This window comes from Ambystoma mexicanum, chromosome 14 (assembly GCF_040938575.1).
Source record: "Ambystoma mexicanum isolate Mex_15411 chromosome 14, UKY_AmexF1_1, whole genome shotgun sequence".
In the NCBI taxonomy this organism is placed as follows: Eukaryota; Metazoa; Chordata; class Amphibia; order Caudata; family Ambystomatidae; genus Ambystoma; species Ambystoma mexicanum.
Window position 1 is genome coordinate 89063900 of NC_090940.1, and position 18531 is coordinate 89082430.

At 50.0% G+C, this 18531-nt stretch overlaps 1 protein-coding gene across 1 annotated transcript in view; it reads right to left on the minus strand.

The window, feature by feature from the left end:
• The window catches only part of AVEN (apoptosis and caspase activation inhibitor), a 1172565-nt gene that overhangs the window by 113562 nt on the left and 1040472 nt on the right, over window positions 1-18531 (minus strand). The window contains exon 4 of the mRNA XM_069638575.1: window positions 16896-16991. Within this exon, the coding sequence (XP_069494676.1) occupies window positions 16896-16991 (96 nt within the window). The remainder of the gene's footprint in view (window positions 1-16895; window positions 16992-18531) is intronic.

Below are 18531 nucleotides of genomic sequence, written 5' to 3' on the forward strand. Positions count from 1 at the left end.
GGTGTGAAACCTCATTGCTGCACACCGGCAGCAGAGCAGTGGCACACCAGCACCACCCCATCTAGCTCCACCACTGCCAGCCCACGGAGGCGCTCAAGTCATCTGACAGGGCCCTCTGGCAAGGAAGCCCATGCACAGAAGTGCACATGCAAATAATACCATGTGTATTTGGCTGTGCAGGAGACAATCAGGGACACAATGGGTGTATGGGGCTGGGTACGTTTGGGTGGTGGGGGAGGTACATTAGGGGGTTAGTTTTTTGGGGCCTGGTTGGGGGTGGGTACGTTTTGGTAGTGGGTGGTCATGGGTGTACAGCTTCCCTACACATTGAACCTTCTCTCCTGTTTTGTTTATATCACCTTTGAAAACACTATAATGAGTGGACATCCGTCATTTCATTTGCAGTAAATCCATTTATTAACTGGCATCTTCATATCCATGCAATGCTGTCATTGTGCAGTCTCTCAGAAGTAAATGCGAATGAGTGTATCCCGTGCTTGTTGGCCATCTTGTGCACCCCCGGGAGGGAGTGGAACCACACCATCCCCATCCCAATCCCCATCCCCATCTTCAACTCCATCATCATCCTCTGTCTGGGGGCAGCGGAGTGTTCCTCCGCATGCACAGATTGTGCAGCATGGCACACACGAGCACAATTTTACCCGTCTTCATTGGGCTGTAGAGCAGTGAACCGCTAGATCTGCTCAAGCAGCGGAACCTGGCCTTCAGTAGTCCAAATGTTCTCTCAATCATGCCACGTGTGCGGACGTGTACCCTGTTGTACGCCTCCTTATGCCTGTTCCTTGGCCTCCGTACAGGCGTCATCAGCCTTGGCGTAAATGCATATCCAGCATCACCTACATGGGATGTAAATGTGGGGGACATGTCAGTTTTGGGGGTCTCATGTCTTCATCAGATGCAGTGCAATCTTGTGTCATCATTCATTCATCCATCCATATGGGCCAAGCAGTGCTGGGACCGGTGGGTGATTACTATTCCTGGGTCATTGTTGTTGATGTTGGCATTTGGACATTGCCCAAAGACTTGCTGTGCATATGTAGTTCCCATTGCGGACAATAGTGGTTGGTAAGTATTGCATTGTGCAGTGATGTACACTCGTGGAGGAGTCAATCAATGGACTGTGATTATGTGGTTGATGCAGGATGACTCATGCGCAGGCATCATGTGCATTGGGGGGCAGTGGGGCATAGTGTGGTGGGATGTATTGAGTGGCTGGAGTTGTACAGGCTTGTGGCAGTATTGGTTGTATGTCTTATTTGGCAGGGTGTGTACGGGCACACTGTGACAACCTGTCATGTGTAGCTTTGTGAAGTGTTGGTTGTGCGGACTGTCCATTACATGGGCTGAGGGGTGATGCATGTTCAGTTGTAGCAGGCCACTCACACAGGTTATTGCCCTGGACACACACCCCCTTTCCACTGGGCCTGTGCATTGGCAGTTGTACTCACCCAATAGCCATATGCTTTGTCCTGCGTAGCGTTCCATGTAACATGGCAATGTCGAATTACGCAGGACCATTGAGTCATGTGTTGACCCCGGGAAACGTGCGCAGCAATGTGTTATCACTTGTCCGGCGTCACATACCATCTGTACATTCAGTGAGTGGTACAGTTTCCTATTGCGGTACACCATCTCCATTGCACGTGGTACTGTCAGCTCTATGTGGGTGCAGTCTACTGCACCTATGCAATTTGGCATTGCCGCAAGGGCATGGAAGGCCAACTTGGTGGCAATAACCTGGTCAAGGGTACGGGGTAGGGCGATGTGATCCCACACATGTCGCAGCAGGGCATCCAGTACCTGTCCCAATATATAGAAAAACAGGGTTGTGAGAGCCCGTGCAGCTCACCAACTGTGTGGAGATAAGTTCCTGTGCCAAGAGAATACAGTACCGACACCACCTTCAGGAGGGGGGGTATTGCAGTCGGAATGCCAACGTGGCTGCTGATGTCGTCCTCAATCATGGTGGTGATGTACATGATTGTTGGACAGTCAAGCCGGTATAATGTATGGATCTGTCCTGGTGTCAGGTTCTGATGCGGGGCATTTCAGGCTGCCTGCAGGGTCGTGCTAGCTGCACAATTGGGTTGGGCATGGGTGCAGGGTTTGCTAACTGCTGCCTGCGCCTCCTCCGCCACCGCCTCCTCTGCACCATTACTGCCACCATGTACAGTGCTGCCTGCAGGTTCAATAGCCCCAGTCCCAATGCTGCTACAGCTGCTGCCTGCATAGTTGTGTTTGGAGTTGGCCTGGATGTGGCCCTTTTGTAGACTCCCAGTGGCCTGCTGGGTCCAGCTGGGCTCATTTGGTGCACTTGTGGCTTAATTCAGCTAACCAGGCACTGATTAACGTCATATTCGTCGTGGCGCTGATACCGCCACCACGTCCACGGTTTTTGCGCCATTTTCATGGCGGTGTTTCCATGTCAGTGGTACTCGTAATGCGCACAGTGTTAGGTGTTGGCAGTAACTGGGGGGTTTCCCTGGCGACGCAGTTTACGAGTACCTTAACTCTGTGGTGGCGGTTTGTGGTGGTGTATTTCCGGGATCGTAGGTCATAATTTGTCGATCGTGGAAACAGTGCCAGTATGGTTATACTGGTGGCGTTAAGTCCGGACCGACAGACTCGTAATGAGGCCCATTGTGTACAAAGAACCAATGAAACAGACAAACTGACTTATGAGGAGCGAATATACCAAAAAAGCAAAGGAAAACATTTTTGGGAATAGAACTGGTTTAAAGTGACGGTTTTGTTTGACAACATAAATTCAGGAATACGATTTATGATCATTAATGAACAGGAATATCTTTTTTTAATCTTTGATGCATTCTTTTTATGACCGTGCAGATGTGGTCTTATGGAAATTAGAGTGAAAGCGCATTAGACATTCTATCATCTGTAAATATGTATTCTTTACAATCCTTGGATGTGGGTCTCATGGCTCTCATTACAATAATAATTTGAATTGGCCATGGATTTCAATAGTTCCCTCCCCTCTGGGACGTCATTTCACCAAAATGCCTGGGGTAGCGGAAGTGACATCACACAACCCTTGACCTTTGATGACATGACATGAAGTTATGTCATTTGACCCCACCCCAAAGTGATATCAGGGGAAGCGATGGAACACGACCTTTCACCCCTTGACAAAACAGGAGGTTGCATCACATAGCATTGTTCCCAAGAACACTACGAAAAATATGGTTACGATATCACTGTAATGTGAAATACTTTTCATACAAGAATGGATCACCATATGTATTGTTACGATTAGTGTGTATAGGCCCATATTACCAAATTACTGTGAATGCAAGCAGACGTCCATGGCCAAATGATAATGATGGGTTTATTATATAGCACTTATGCTTAAGCGCTTTATATAGAATAAATATACATGCAATATCACCCAACCTGTGTTGGTACTCATTTACAGACCTCAGAAGGATGAAAGGCTGAGTAGAGGTGTTTAAGAACAGACTAAATCAGTGACTCACCCCCGAAGTGTGCCTGAAATAAACCTATAATGGGTCTAGCAATTATTGTATAGAATCCCAGAAAGACACATTATTTGGTATTCCTATTCTTTCTTATTTAGGGTCACTGCTGAAAGGGTTAGACTTGTGGAACCCCTGTTTTTTTTTTTTTTACGAGGCCTGAACAAGAAAGCCAGCCACTCCAGAAGCAATGTGCTACCTGCCGCTGGCCACAGCGACCACTAAATGACATCCCTGCTCCCCTCAGCCAATCAGAATGCAGTCAGTAACTACTGGTACGGACTACATTCCGGACATCCTGACTTCAGAAACAGCCAGTGAAACAACAGAAAGCAAATCCCTGCCTACAAGAAGCAGCAATGTAATGTTGCAGCTGTGTGCCTTTTCACACGGCAATCCAAAGCCGACACATGGAACAACGCGTTCACTTTCGTAAAGAAAAACCATTCACTTTAACATTGCACCTACAGGCAAACTAATGCTATGACGGTTCCAGTCAAAGCAAGTTTACAAGTCAAATGCGTACCTTTTAAAGATGACCTGTTTACGTTTTAAAAAAACCATTTAATTCACTAACACCGTTTATGTACTTTAATTACTATTAAAGTAAAATGTTTTCCTTCACCACCACAACTCCAAAACCTTTATCCCTACTACCCCTGCGCACAGATCGGAAAGGGGTCATTTTTGCTTGGAATAAAGACCCTTCCTAAACTTATGGACCTCTTCGTTGCATCAGGCCATAATTCGGGAGCGGATCATTATCCTGGCATTATGCCCGCTCCCTAGCTCTGTAAAGCTAAATTCGTAGCTCGGCCGAATGTGTGCGCGTGTTACATTCCCTTTGCAGTTTGTGGCGTTCAAAACAACTCTAGAGCCAGCCAAGCCTCCTCACATTGTACTTACTGCTTGTGACGTCATGAAAAGGGGACATTACATGGTGTCGCTGTAGCACTCGCAGAGCAGTGAGAGGGAATGTAGACCAGTTGAGTGGACCACCTATGCAGCATGTGGACAGCTAGAAGGCCCTTCCTGGACATTGTGATTAGTCCGTCATTTGCTTCTCCCTGAATCGTATCCCGAGGGTGTCTGTGGAAGCGGACCATGCACGGTAACACCTCCAAGCGCTGTCAGGGCATGACAGCTCTTATTTGCGCAGACTTATTATAGCACCTGCTGCCCAGCCCATCAAGCACCACTGACAGGACATCGGAACAACCCTATCTCCCCACCTGACAGGATGCCATCCAATATTAATAACAACGTTCACCTGTTCCTGTTCAATCCGGCCACCAAGGTCCATGGATTTCATTTTCAGCAGGATGGCGCCCACGCTCAACCTCGCTTGTCACCAGTGCCAGCGTCGTCATCGGTTGAGAAAAGGGTGATGTCCCTCCAGCATTACTGGGCGAGAATTGAGGCAGAAAAAAAAAATCAATCAGACACCAGCACTAGTCTGACCTCGGCCAAACTCTGGTGTCGCAGTACTCCAGTTGAAAGAGATGCGTCACTCAATTCCCAGATCAACATGGGCGGCCATGTGGCTGCCCTTAATGCAAAAACGCACCCTGTCAAATCATTTTTTCAAAATCTGGATATGAAAAAAGGCAGGCAAATTAGAGTGCAATGAGCGCGCCAGTCCAAAATGCCATCTACACTAGCATTAGAGCCCAGCTGGGTGTCACACTGCTCCCCGCACGAGCTACGACTCATCCTACTAAGGCACGCCCCTCCACGTCCACAGCCTCTTCTCAACCAACACCCAAACACACACGTCCCGACAGGGGTACCTTATCACCTCATCAGGTGTCACGCTATGGGGCAAGGCGTGGCATGCTCGGCAGGGCTGGAGTCTATCGCCCTTCATGTTTGTGGCAAGCGAACTGGAGGCTTCATCACAGAAACGCATTGAGGACTGCGCGGCCTAGCGCGGCTCGGAACACGTGACTCGTTGCCTAGCAATTCTCAATGCTTGGGTATACGTGTCACGTGTTAGTGGTCACGTGTTTCCTATCCAGGGATAAAAGGAGTCCGGTTACGGAAAGCGTTGCTTCACAGCTGTTCTATCAGGATTACGTCTTGCTTACTCTTCGTTTCTAGACTCCTCACTTCATCTGACCTCGGCTTTGTTACACGGATTGCTCAGTGCCTAACTCTTGTCTGCTTTGGAACTTTGGACTATTGGTTGACAAACTGGTTTTGCCCAACGGATTGCTTGTGTCTTGCCCCTTTGCTACCTTGGAATTTGGATCCACTGATGCCGACCTACGCTCTGCCCTACGGACTGCCTTGTGTTTAGCTCCTCGAACTGCTTTGGTACTCTCTACGTTTCATGTGTTACGTCAGGACTCCGGTCCTGTCTTAGGTGGTTACCTGCCCATCTCTGCTGCCACGCCTGCTCGGACCCGCTGCCCCGTTCTGAACAACTGGCTAACGCCTACTTTCGATACTCTGGGATAACGCTCCAGTCCTCACAGGTATTTAGTGCCCTGGTTGTTTTCACTAAGAATACTACATACTGTACAGTTGCATAACCTTATCCCTTCCTTTGCAGCGCTCCAGGGGTTCTTCCGGTTGTTCCTGAGTCCTGGCTTTACGGACTACCATCTTTGGCCCCAAGCATCACTCTGGCGGTATTTCCGTGATTGCCAGTCTGATACTTGGGAACAGAGGGATAGCCCATACTCTGCACGACCAACAGCTGCGTAACAGACTGTGAAGCCTTATTGGTCATCCAGAGTATGAATCCCTCCACCGGGGACCCAGTGACCGCTTTGATGCAAGCAGTAGCGGCCCTCAGGACCGACATGGCCGCCGCCACAACAGCCATCCACGACCGTCTTGACGCCTTACAGAGCACACGTTACCCATTACCCCCAGACACCGAATTCGGGGACTCCGGTCCCTCGGATCAGCCAGCACCTATCCCGGCCTCCGCACCCACTCCTATGTTGTTTCCGACACCCGTTCCTCTTGCTGCCCCAGAACGCTACCAGGGGGACCCTCGGAAATACCGTACCTTCATTAATCAATGTAAACTCCACTTCTTGTGCAGACCCTTGGCTTTCCCCGATTCAGTCACAAAGGCCGCATTTCTTCTGTCACATTTATCAGGGGTGGCGGCCACCTGGGCAAACCCAATGTTGGAAAGCGATCATCCCGCTCTGTATGATTTTGACCTTCTTACATCGGAAATGGCCAAGGTCTTTAATACACACCATAAAGCTCAATCGAGGGACCTAGAGCTCCTGGACCTAACACAGGGTAAACTATCATTGATTGAATACATTGCTCGATATAACCAGCTCGCCGCCGAGACTTCCTGGCCGGAGGAGAAAAAAGCGATTGTGTTCTACCGTGGTTTATGTAACTCCATGAAAGATGCGCTTTCAGTAGTTCCCGCCCTTGCCTCTGTGTTCTCGGATCTGGTGGATCTCGCTTTACAGATAGATGCAAGGAGATCCGAGAGAAGGACAGAAACAATGTTCACTAGCCAGTCCGGTCAGGCCTCTTCTACCACCCCTTCCGAACCCATGCAAATAGGCGGTATCCGAAGCCCAATAACACCGTCCGAGCGTGAACGCCGGAGGGCGGAGGGCGGATAACGCCTGCTTTTATTGCGGGTTAAACGGGCACTATGTAAGGGAATGCCCCCGACGCCCTAAGAACAAAACCCTGAGTTTTCAGAGGGCTCGCCCATGATACAGGGGGCACCGGCGAGCCTGTCTTCAAACCCCTCTGAACCCGCCTTTGGCCCTGTCAGACCAGTAATAGTCCAGGCCCTAATGAAACCCACCAAGGAGATCGCACATGTGGTCCAAATTGTAATCGACTCTGGGGCCACAGGTTGTTTTATTGATATTGCCTTGGCCCATCGTCTCAACCTACCCCTGGTCAGGAAAGAACACCCGGAACCCGTACATGCTGTGGACGGCAAGTCCTTGTCGTCCGGCCCCATTCAGTTCCAGACCGCGCCCTTGGAAGTATTGATTCAGAGCACCCACAGGGAAATCATATCGTTTGACCTTATCACCACACCTCAATTCGGTGTCATTTTGGGAATACCCTGGTTACGGCAACACAACCCGTTGATTAACTGGGGGACAGGACAAGTCACGTTCGAATCAGAGGTGTGTCAGCAGTTTTGTCTTGTGGATGGTGATACGCTCTCCTCTCCTGCCACTATCCTGGGCGCCATGGCCTCTACTCGCATTACTGACGTAACCTCAGAGACCGGGCCCTCACATACTGTGGGGGCCATCCTGGCTAATATCCCCATCGAATACCACGAATTCCACATGGTATTTGATAAAGCCAAGGCGGAGGGTCTACCCCCACATAGACCATACGACTGTCCGATTGATTTAGTTCCGGATGCACCTATACCCAGGGGGAGGATCTACTCATTGTCCCCATCAGAGGAGCAGGCCCTCAATGAATACATCCAGCAGGCGTTGCAATTGGGTCACATCCGTCCATCGAGTTCCCCTGCTGCCAGCCCGATATTTTTCGTGCCAAAAAGGGAAGGCGATTTGCGTCCATGTGTGGACTACAGGAAGTTGAATGCCATTACTATAAAGAACAGGTACCCTCTCCCCCTCATCTCCACACTGTTGGACAGATTAACAAGGGCTACCGTTTTCACCAAGTTGGACTTAAGAGGGGCATACAACCTGATCCGTATGCGACTTGGGGATGAGTGGAAGACGGCCTTCTGTTCTCGGCAGGGGTTGTTTGAGTACACCGTAATGCCCTTTGGGCTTTGTAACGCTCCCGCAACTTTCCAGCGGTTTATCAATGACGTATTCTCTGACATCTTGGATACGTACGTAGTGGTATACCTGGACGATATATTGGTTTTTTCACCCTCGTTAGAGGAACACATTGGTCACGTTAGAGAGGTCCTCTCTCGCCTTAAGGCGAACGCCCTGTTCGCCAAGCTGGAGAAATGCACTTTCCATTCAAAGGAAGTAGAGTTCCTAGGCTTTCACATCTCCCCTGGAGGCCTGTCCATGAACCAGTCCAAGGTTCGCGCTGTCATGGAATGGCCGACTCCGACTAACATTAAACAACTTCAGTCCTTTCTTGGTTTTGCTAATTTTTACCGACGGTTCATCGACGGCTTCTCTTCCATCGTTTCTCCATTGACCGCTTTGACCAGTCCTCTTGTCCCGTACTCTTGGACCTCTACGCAGCAAAGGGCATTCGAGACACTCAAATCCAGGTTTACTTCTGCCCCGGTCCTACAACACCCCAATCCCGACCTCCCCTACGTCCTGGAAGCAGACGCCTCTTCGTTTGCACTAGGTGCGGTGTTGTCCCAGCCATGTCCAGCCACGGGTCGGCTACATCCAGTGGCCTATCACTCTCGGAAGTTCGCAACAGCCGAAACTCACTACACTGTAACCGAGAAAGAGCTGCTGGCCATCAAGGACGCCCTCCAGACATGGCGACATCATCTCATGGGGGCAAAGCACCAAACTGTGGTTTATACAGACCACAAAAACCTGCAAGACCTGGCCTCCCTGAAGTGCGTAAACAGCCGGCAGGTACGCTGGCACTTGTTTTTTGCTGCCTTTGATTTTGTTGTTAAACATAGACCAGGCCACATCAATGGCAAGGCTGACGCTTTGTCCCGATCTCCCGGTGGGGAATCCTTGGTTACGTTTCCAGACACATTACTAGGGAAAAGCCATGTTGTTTGCTTGTGTACACCCTCGCCACTCATGCTCACTGCCATTAGAGAATGGGTTTCTCAACATCCTCATACACTCACGGAATGGGACATATCTCTCCAGGACGGGCTGCCTTTCATTCAGGGCAAACTATTCCTTCCTACATGCGATGCACGCAACCAGGCGCTGGCATGGTCGCACGATGCGGCCATAAATGGCCATCCCGGGCAACAACGCACCCTTGAATTATTACAACGCTGGTGCTGGTGGCCATCCATGAGAAAGGACATAGAAAACTATGTAAACACATGTTCTATATGCGCACAATGCAAAACACGTAGAGGACGGCCATTGGGGTTACTCCTACCATTACCCATACCTCCCAGGCCGTGGCACACCATCTCTATGGACCTCATAACTGATCTACCTCGCAGACAGGGTTACGATACCATATGGGTTATCGTCGACTCATATACCAAAATGGCCCGTTTCATTCCCTGCACAGGCATCCCGTCGGCCCCAACACTGGCTCGCCTGTTCTTCAAAATGGTTTTCTGTCTTTTCGGTTTACCACATGTCATCATATCAGACCGGGGATCCCAGTTCACGTCCTGCTTCTGGCGTGCTCTTACCGGACTCCTGAAGATCGATGCCCGCTTCTCTTCGGCGTACCACCCTGAAAGCGATGGGCAGACGGAGAGGGTTAACCAAGCCCTAGAGCAGTACCTGCGCTGTCTGTCCCTTCAGTACCAGGACTCCTGGTTCAAGCTGCTCTATCTGGCTGAGTTCGCATACAATAACTCACGTCATTCGGCCACTGGGTTCTCCCCTTTCTACTCTCTGTATGGACAACATCCTCGCGCCCTACCGCTCCCTGATTTCTCCTCTGTCACTCCTGCCGCTAACGCCTGCGTGCGTGATCTAACAGGTGTCCATGCACAAACACTGGTCCACCTCCACGAGGCTCAGTCGGTGATGAAGGTCAAAGCAGACCGTAAGCGGGCCGAGGCACCGGTGTATCACGTGGGCGATCGGGTATGGTTGTCGACCAGACACTTGCGAATCCCTGGTTGTCGCAAGCTGTTGCCCCGCTTTGTGGGCCCCTATCGGATCGTCGGAATACTTAATCCTGTGGCCCTGCGTCTGTCTGTTCCGCGTGCTTGGCGGATCCACCCGGTTTTCCATGTCTCCCTCCTTAAGCCATTCCTTGCTTCCACTCGTATCCTTGTTCCTCCCGCCCCTGTCTCTGTGTCTTCCCAGGACGTTTATGAGGTCAGTGCCATCCTCGGGTCCCGATTCCATAGGGGCCGCCTACAGTACCTGGTGGACTGGCTGGGTTATGGTCCCGAGGACCGATCCTGGGTTCCCTCCCATGACGTCCAGGCCCCTCTTCTGGTGTCACAGTTCCATAGGGACAACCCGTCTAGCCCACGGGGTCGTGGGCCGTTGCGGGGGGATTCTGTCACACCGCTCCCCGCACGAGCTACGACTCATCCTACTAAGGCACGCCCCTCCACGTCCACAGCCTCTTCTCAACCAACACCCAAACACACACGTCCCGACAGGGGTACCTTATCACCTCATCAGGTGTCACGCTATGGGGCAAGGCGTGGCATGCTCGGCAGGGCTGGAGTCTATCGCCCTTCATGTTTGTGGCAAGCGAACTGGAGGCTTCATCACAGAAACGCATTGAGGACTGCGCGACCTAGCGCGGCTCGGAACACGTGACTCGTTGCCTAGCAATTCTCAATGCTTGGGTATACGTGTCACGTGTTAGTGGTCACGTGTTTCCTATCCAGGGATAAAAGGAGTCCGGTTACGGAAAGCGTTGCTTCACAGCTGTTCTATCTGGATTACGTCTTGCTTACTCTTCGTTTCTAGACTCCTCACTTCATCTGACCTCGGCTTTGTTACACGGATTGCTCAGTGCCTAACTCTTGTCTGCTTTGGAACTTTGGACTATTGGTTGACAAACTGGTTTTGCCCAACGGATTGCTTGTGTCTTGCCCCTTTGCTACCTTGGAATTTGGATCCACTGATGCCGACCTACGCTCTGCCCTACGGACTGCCTTGTGTTTAGCTCCTCGAACTGCTTTGGTACTCTCTACGTTTCATGTGTTACGTCAGGACTCCGGTCCTGTCTTAGGTGGTTACCTGCCCATCTCTGCTGCCACGCCTGCTCGGACCCGCTGCCCCGTTCTGAACAACTGGCTAACGCCTACTTTCGATACTCTGGGATAACGCTCCAGTCCTCACAGGTATTTAGTGCCCTGGTTGTTTTCACTAAGAATACTACATACTGTACAGTTGCATAACCTTATCCCTTCCTTTGCAGCGCTCCAGGGGTTCTTCCGGTTGTTCCTGAGTCCTGGCTTTACGGACTACCATCTTTGGCCCCAAGCATCACTCTGGCGGTATTTCCGTGATTGCCAGTCTGATACTTGGGAACAGAGGGATAGCCCATACTCTGCACGACCAACAGCTGCGTAACACTGGGCTATGAAAGCGACTTGCCAGGGGTAGGTAACTGGCTTGCTTAACTGCAAGTTTTTTGCAGCTGAGGCAAGGGGATTAGGTCTTCTCCCACCTGCCACTCGCTGGTAAGCTTCTGATTTTGCTGCTCTTTTTCCTACTTAAGCCTCGGTTTCATCTAGGCATCCTCGGCCAAGGACGTAGGAGGACAAGGACACTGCCTGTTTGTGCCTGTTAGGGCCCAGAATTAACCACGTTGCCCCTCAAACAGACATCACCAGGTGTCTCATCCATAGCCTATCCCCACGATCTCCAAGGCTCGTGCTCCTAGGCTGCCACGAATGGCTACCATATACAACCTTATCACTGTACCATGCCTCCCACAACAACACCCTCATATCCTGCACTCCCGGCTCATTATGCTGGTAAACGCCCGGTCGGTTGTAGCCTACGCTGCCGACATCGCTGATCTAACCACTCAAGAGTTCCCTTGACGCGATCTTCATCACGGAAATGTGGTTCACCCCCTCCTCCCAGCACACCCTCGTTGTTCCCCTACCACCCGGATACAGTATTCAACATACTGACTGGCAAGGAAAGACAGGTGGCAGGGTCGTTATCTTGTGTAAGTCAGACTGTCCCCGAGTGTTGTCGGCGTAAGAATAACAACGGAGACCATAAGAACCAGCGGCTGAATGTAGATATTAAATAGCATGGGGGACAGGGCCGAACCATGTGGTACACCACAAAATAGTGTGCGAGGAGAGCTTAAGAAGGTGTTAGAGAGAGTGACTGACTCCTGTCCGTTACGAAAGGTACAAACCAGGCCAGGAAGGGCCCCGAGAGGCCAACTGTCTGCAGGCAGGATAGCCGGATGGAGTGGTCGATCATGTCAAATGCCGCAGACAGGTCTAACAGAATTAAGGCACCCACTTTGCCCTGGTCCACCAACATGGTGAGGTCATCGACCACAGACACCAGGACACTCTCAGTGCCACATCCCGGATGAAACCCAGACTAAAAGGAGTCAAGGAATAGTGAAGATTCCAGAAAAGAGGAAAGAAGGGGCGCTATCAGGGACTATAATCATTTCATAAAGAAAGGGAGAAGAGCAATATGGCGAAAGTTAGTCAACACCAAAGCATCCAGGGAAGGTTTCTTTAGCAGCAGGACCTCATTGGCCTAGTATTTGGGGTAACTATTCCATCCTGTACTGTCAGTAGCAGCTTTTCGCAGTTCAAGGACATAGCTGTGTCCTGCTTGCTAGATGAAATATGCTTCTGAATGTTCACTGCCTTGATATAAAAGAAGTCAGAGAGAGAGTCACAGAGTGTTTGAGAGGCTGGTACCGTGTGGGAGAAACTGGTAGCCGAAGAGAAAGAGTTAACCACAGAGAAAAGTTCTTTAGATTAAGGGCTTGTTCAACCTTACTAGAGAAATGAGTTTGTTTGGCTATCAAAACATGTGATGGTACATTTTAGAGAGATGCCGAAAGGAGGCCTTCTCATCCAGTCTATAAGCACAGCGCCATTTACGCTCCGCCTGTCTAACTCGCAGGCGAGAAGCTTTAAGTTAATCGGTAAACCATGGCTCGGAAGGGTGTTTCCAGGCCTGGATTAATTTAAGAGGGGCTACCTGATTAGCGACATCCAATAGGATGCCTGAAAGCGAGGAAAAATCGATAGTCACGTTCGCCCTACAGCTATCCACAATCGTGGAGGATAACAGCTGATGGTTAACTGTGTGCCAGTTTCGTCTCCAGACCGTAGTCGGAGCTGCTTTTGCCGGCCCTACTGCATCCCGGATATCAATGGAGGTAAGCCTGTGGTCAGACCACAGTACCTGTTTCCCCTGCATATCAGAGACACTGGCCATCGGCAAAAAAATAAGATCCAAAATGCCGCCCAAGGCACACGTCAGATCACAGGCAAATTGTAACAGTTCCCCATCCAGCAGAATTGGATTAATCCTGGAGGCGTGGGAACATTTAGCCTTGTCTTAAAATCTCCTAGTACCACCAGGTCCGCATATTTCACCTGAAGGGCAGCAACTGGCTCTAGGAAAGGGTTAAGAAAAGACACGTAGGAGCCTGGCGGGCGATATAGAAGAAGGAAATGACTCTGCTTTACCGTGCAATCCATAACTCTACTACTACGTGGATGCACATTTAAAGATATTATATTACAAGGGCCTCTATGGGTTTATGGATAATAAACATGTTTAACAAAAAACATTTTAAAAAACTACCATACTGCGCTTACTGTACCACACGTTAAAAAAACATTCTTTTGGACAGATTATCGAGGTCTGTTAGCTCCCGGGGCCTCTTCCAGTCTACGGATGTGGAAGAGATTGGTAGGACAGAATCCCCAAGGTGACCATGAGCGTCACTGTGTGCAATCTCTCTTGGACTCGGGACACCCACGAATCCCCGCCTCTTTTCTACCATCTTCCATACCCTGCCTTCTGCCCTGGCATCTGAGGCATTGGATCCATGTGTTTTCCCCTCAAGCCGCTTTTTGCTGAAACCGGTTTCCTGGGTCTGGCTTTGGTGCTGCGGAAAACACTTTGGTAGTATCGCCCCACGAGCTTCCTCTTCTGTAATGCGGGGGTTACCCTCACAACCTCTGGATGATCACCACCCATTTCTCCCACCCAACTCTGTCTTCTTATGCAGGGGACCCACCAGCAACCCTTGGACTCACTCTGGGGCTGTTCACTTCACCGCCTTGCCCCCCCAGTCTCTGCTCATGCTTAACCCCAACCCTGAACTCATACTCCGCCCCTACCCATTCTTTATCTCATCGGCCCGTCGCTGCTGTAGATTCAGGATCCCCGGAGCCAAGCACGAATTTACTTATGGTTCATTTCTGACAGGCCAATGTTGGGGAAAGAAAGCTTTTTGGCGAATATACGTTCGATAAAAATGGCCTGTACACATGCTTAAAAAATATTGTTTCCGCCGTTGACTGTCAATGGGTTCAATCAAAAAGTCACTGTGTTCCTACACGGTGTGGAAAGCACACCTTCTCTATTATTGATCATGGGACATAGGGTGCTAAATAAACAGGACATTAGGAAGGCTTCATGCCCACACGACATGGACCCCTGGCAGCCATGGGAACGGCATTCTTTGCTCTAAGGGCAGATGTAAATACTCTGAATGCTGTCTCCTCATTGGTGCTCGTCTGTCTCCAAACGCTAGGTACATACCCAGTGCTCCAGATAAGATTTTGAAGTGGGAGTTTTTTGCTCCCTATTTTTCAAAGTTGGTAGTAAGATGATTTTTAGGGAGCAAAAACCTAAGTCCCATTCCCAATGGGAGTATTTAATAAGCGAGTAAAAATATGTTTTACCTGTAAAACAAAAATGTTTTGTAAGAAATATTTCTTTGAACCAAGTTATTCATGTACATTAAAAAGGTACATTTTCCTCTCTTCAGACCAGGCAGTAATAATAGGGGATTTTCTTCCTGTGGCTCTATCTGTACTCCTGGTCCAAACATATCCATGGAGCTGTCTAGAGGAAAGCAGGAGGATATGCTCTGATGTGTGTTCCCATTTTTGTTGGGAGAATTTGTACTCCCCATTTTCATTTTTTGGGAGTATTTGCCTATTTTTAGGGAGTAAAAGTGGCTGATACACCCTTTATCTGTAGGGCTGTACACACCTCCTAACCACAGTTACTTCTCAGGCTGAGAGATATAGTCATTAAAAGGCTACAGTTCTTTCTACGGGGTTATTTTGCAAATCTAGTCCTCACTATCTGCAATTCTCAGCGGCATCTCGATAAAAGGTCCTCTGCAGGTTTGCAATGCCCAGCCTCGCTCGCTACTACTGTTATTCTAGCAGTGTATGCCGAGGAAGCCTTGCGTGGACACGAAGGTTGAGCAAGACAACCCACCAATGGAACGTTCATTAGTTCCTGGGAGGGACACGCTTGGACAATGTCAGTCCTACAAACAAAATACTGCTCCTAATCAGCCAAGTGAGGTCTTGCCACATCCCTATGCATGAGAAATGTACTGCCTACACGGTATGCAAACATGTAAAACATGGGCGGATTCTGGGGCCCGTTAGCCAACCTCTGCAATGTGCAGAAAGGTCACCCTGGACCCTTCTGAGCATTTTTTGTTTATCCCAGGTCAGCACTGCTGTTCCACATCACAAGCATTTCCCTAGTGTAACCAGGGAGAGAAATACACTGGGCCTCATTACAACCCTGGCGTTGGACCATGGTGCTATTAGCACCATGGTCCCTGCCGGATTCCGCCATGGTGGATGGCGGATTTACCGCCCCATTCCAAGGTTGGCGGGGCGGTAAATCCCCATTCACCATGGCCCCTTCCCCATTCCCATTTTTGGTCCATAGGGCTCAATGGGAAAGCGCCAATTACGGCACCGTAAATTACGGTGCCGTAATTAGCACCAAGGTCCCTTAGCAGGTTGGACTTTAACGCCTGCAAAAAGCAGGCGTTAAAGTGTGAATCGGGCGTTAAGGGTTTAACGGCGCCGCAGCCTTTTACGGCGCCGTTAACCCCTTAACGCCAGGGTTGTAATGAGGCCCGCTGTGTATTTCTGAAATACTCCATGCACGGATCCTGAAATACTCCAGGGTACCACCCTAGCGGCAGTGAACCCACCCTCGAGGCAGACTCACAGTAGAACCCACATGCCGTATTCCTGACACGGATACCTCCAAACTCGCAATGACACCCCAACAATCCGCTTCTGTGCGATTTCTTCGAGTAGAAATAATTGATTTTTGTTTTCATATACTGGAAGATTTTGCATCAGATATATGCAGGGGGAACCCCGCAGACCACACTTAACATTAATTATTCACCTAAACCCACCCCCACACATTTGTGGCAAAATACGTTGTAAACAATTCGATGATTTCTACCTCGATGAAATCTACTACGGTAAAAACTCCCCGTCATAAAATAAATCCAATGTACTCTCCTGTACAACAAAGACATTCATTTACCAACATTCTATATATTAACTATTCTATATATTAACTTTCAACATTGTCAATGGTCCGGGCAGGTTACTAACTGTGCCATAGAATACAAAACATGGCGCCCGAAGCCTGATGTGACCAGCCCCCCCCCCCCACCCGACCCCCCGAGGGCCAGGGGCGGAATACAATGCAAAAAGGACTTGCGATGGGTTTCATGCATTGAAAAGCACATCGATTACACAAGTGAAAAGTGATTGGCGTGCATTACCTGTACGAGTTCAGCGTCCACGTTGACCCGGAGATACAGGGGCAGCTCCTGCAACGCCAGAACCAGGGACTGCCAGTCCACGCAGAGGGGGGATGCCTGAAACAGAGGCAAAGCGCAGAGAAGCCGGGTGAAAGGGGTGCACAGAAACAGCAACTTCACACGCGTCCCCGCCGGATATACAGACTTGCCCGAGCTGACATCCCCAGAGCTGTACACGCGTGCATGGCAAGGCCAGAGAGACCACCCGCTTCTCTGCTGCCCTGAGAACACACCAACTCTTACCTGCAACGAACTAACAGTCTGACAAACCAAACAAAGCTCATTTTCTGCTGGCGTGTTTTTTGTTTTACTACGGTCACAAAGTTGTTTTACGGAGACATTTCGCATGAACTGCACCGATCCTATGGAGCAGCCGGAGGGACCGGACCCTAGAGGCGAGGCACCGGATCCCAGAGGCACCGGATCCTAGAGGCGAGGCACCGGATCCCAGAGGGACCGGATCCCGCACCTGACGTCGGGGACCAACTTCAGTCTCCTGAAGCTGCTTTTACAGGTCACCATCAACTACTTTATTTTGTTATGCCATAAAAGCATTGCACAACAATATAAAATAAAGCATATTACACAAGAATATTTCATTCAAATTTGAAATTAGACTGGATTATACATGCAGTAGCCCCAGGAGCAGGCATTGGACTGTGGAGGAAGAATTCATGGCCAGGACAGTTGGGCTAAGGCCCAATGGCACAAGGCCAACAAGCTCTAAGGAGGTCTAGGCCGATGGATGGCGGGGCAGGGCCCTTCTTCCGAGTATAACAGTGTTAGGTCGTGCAAGCGCACCCCGCTGTGGCATGCTTTCCACGCCAATGGCGCGCAGTGCAATTCTGCTATTTGCCGAAGGGTTACAATTCCAAAAGAAGCCAAGTAGGTCTTTGACCACAGCTGCACCCCTAAAGTCTATTCTAATGGGATCAAGGGCGTGACCCCCTGCTGACCAATCCTAGTGCAACGTACAGTTTGCTCTCCGGATCCAGTGAAAACATTTCTTCACCAGTGCTTCCCTAGGTTCACGCTGATTTAGTGCCAGTTTGGGGACCCTATGCAGATCTAGTGATCCCCGGCGCGGAGTGTTTGGCTTCTGGTTATGACGGTGGAGATGACGCGGGGATAGGCCGGGCTGTGTGCTGTTTTTTCGCAAGTGGTCATATCCGTAGGGCCCGCTTGCCGGCGGGCTGAGGGTCTGCAATGGGAGATCAGGAGCTAAATCTTGGTCACTCCAGTCATGGTTGCAACTATTTCTAACTGGGTTCGGGAGTTGCCCTTTCCCTGCCGATGCAGTTATTTTATTACAACGTACTTTTGGCTCATTGGTCAAACCCCTCCCACCCTTGGCAGCTCTGGGAAAAATGGGGTAGATTTTGGGTCGTGATCGTCCAACTTCTATGGGCATATTTGGCGCCCTTTTCCTAGCCTGTTGGCTCTATAACGGTTCCCGCTTGCTTGTTCCCATCTGGACAGCTTCCACCAGAGTAAGGACAAGATTCTCTAGGATCAGAAGTTCTGCCAGAAGAGTCCTGCGGTGGCACACAGTCACTTGGCCCCCCTCAACAGACTGTATATGAGAGTGCTTTGCTAC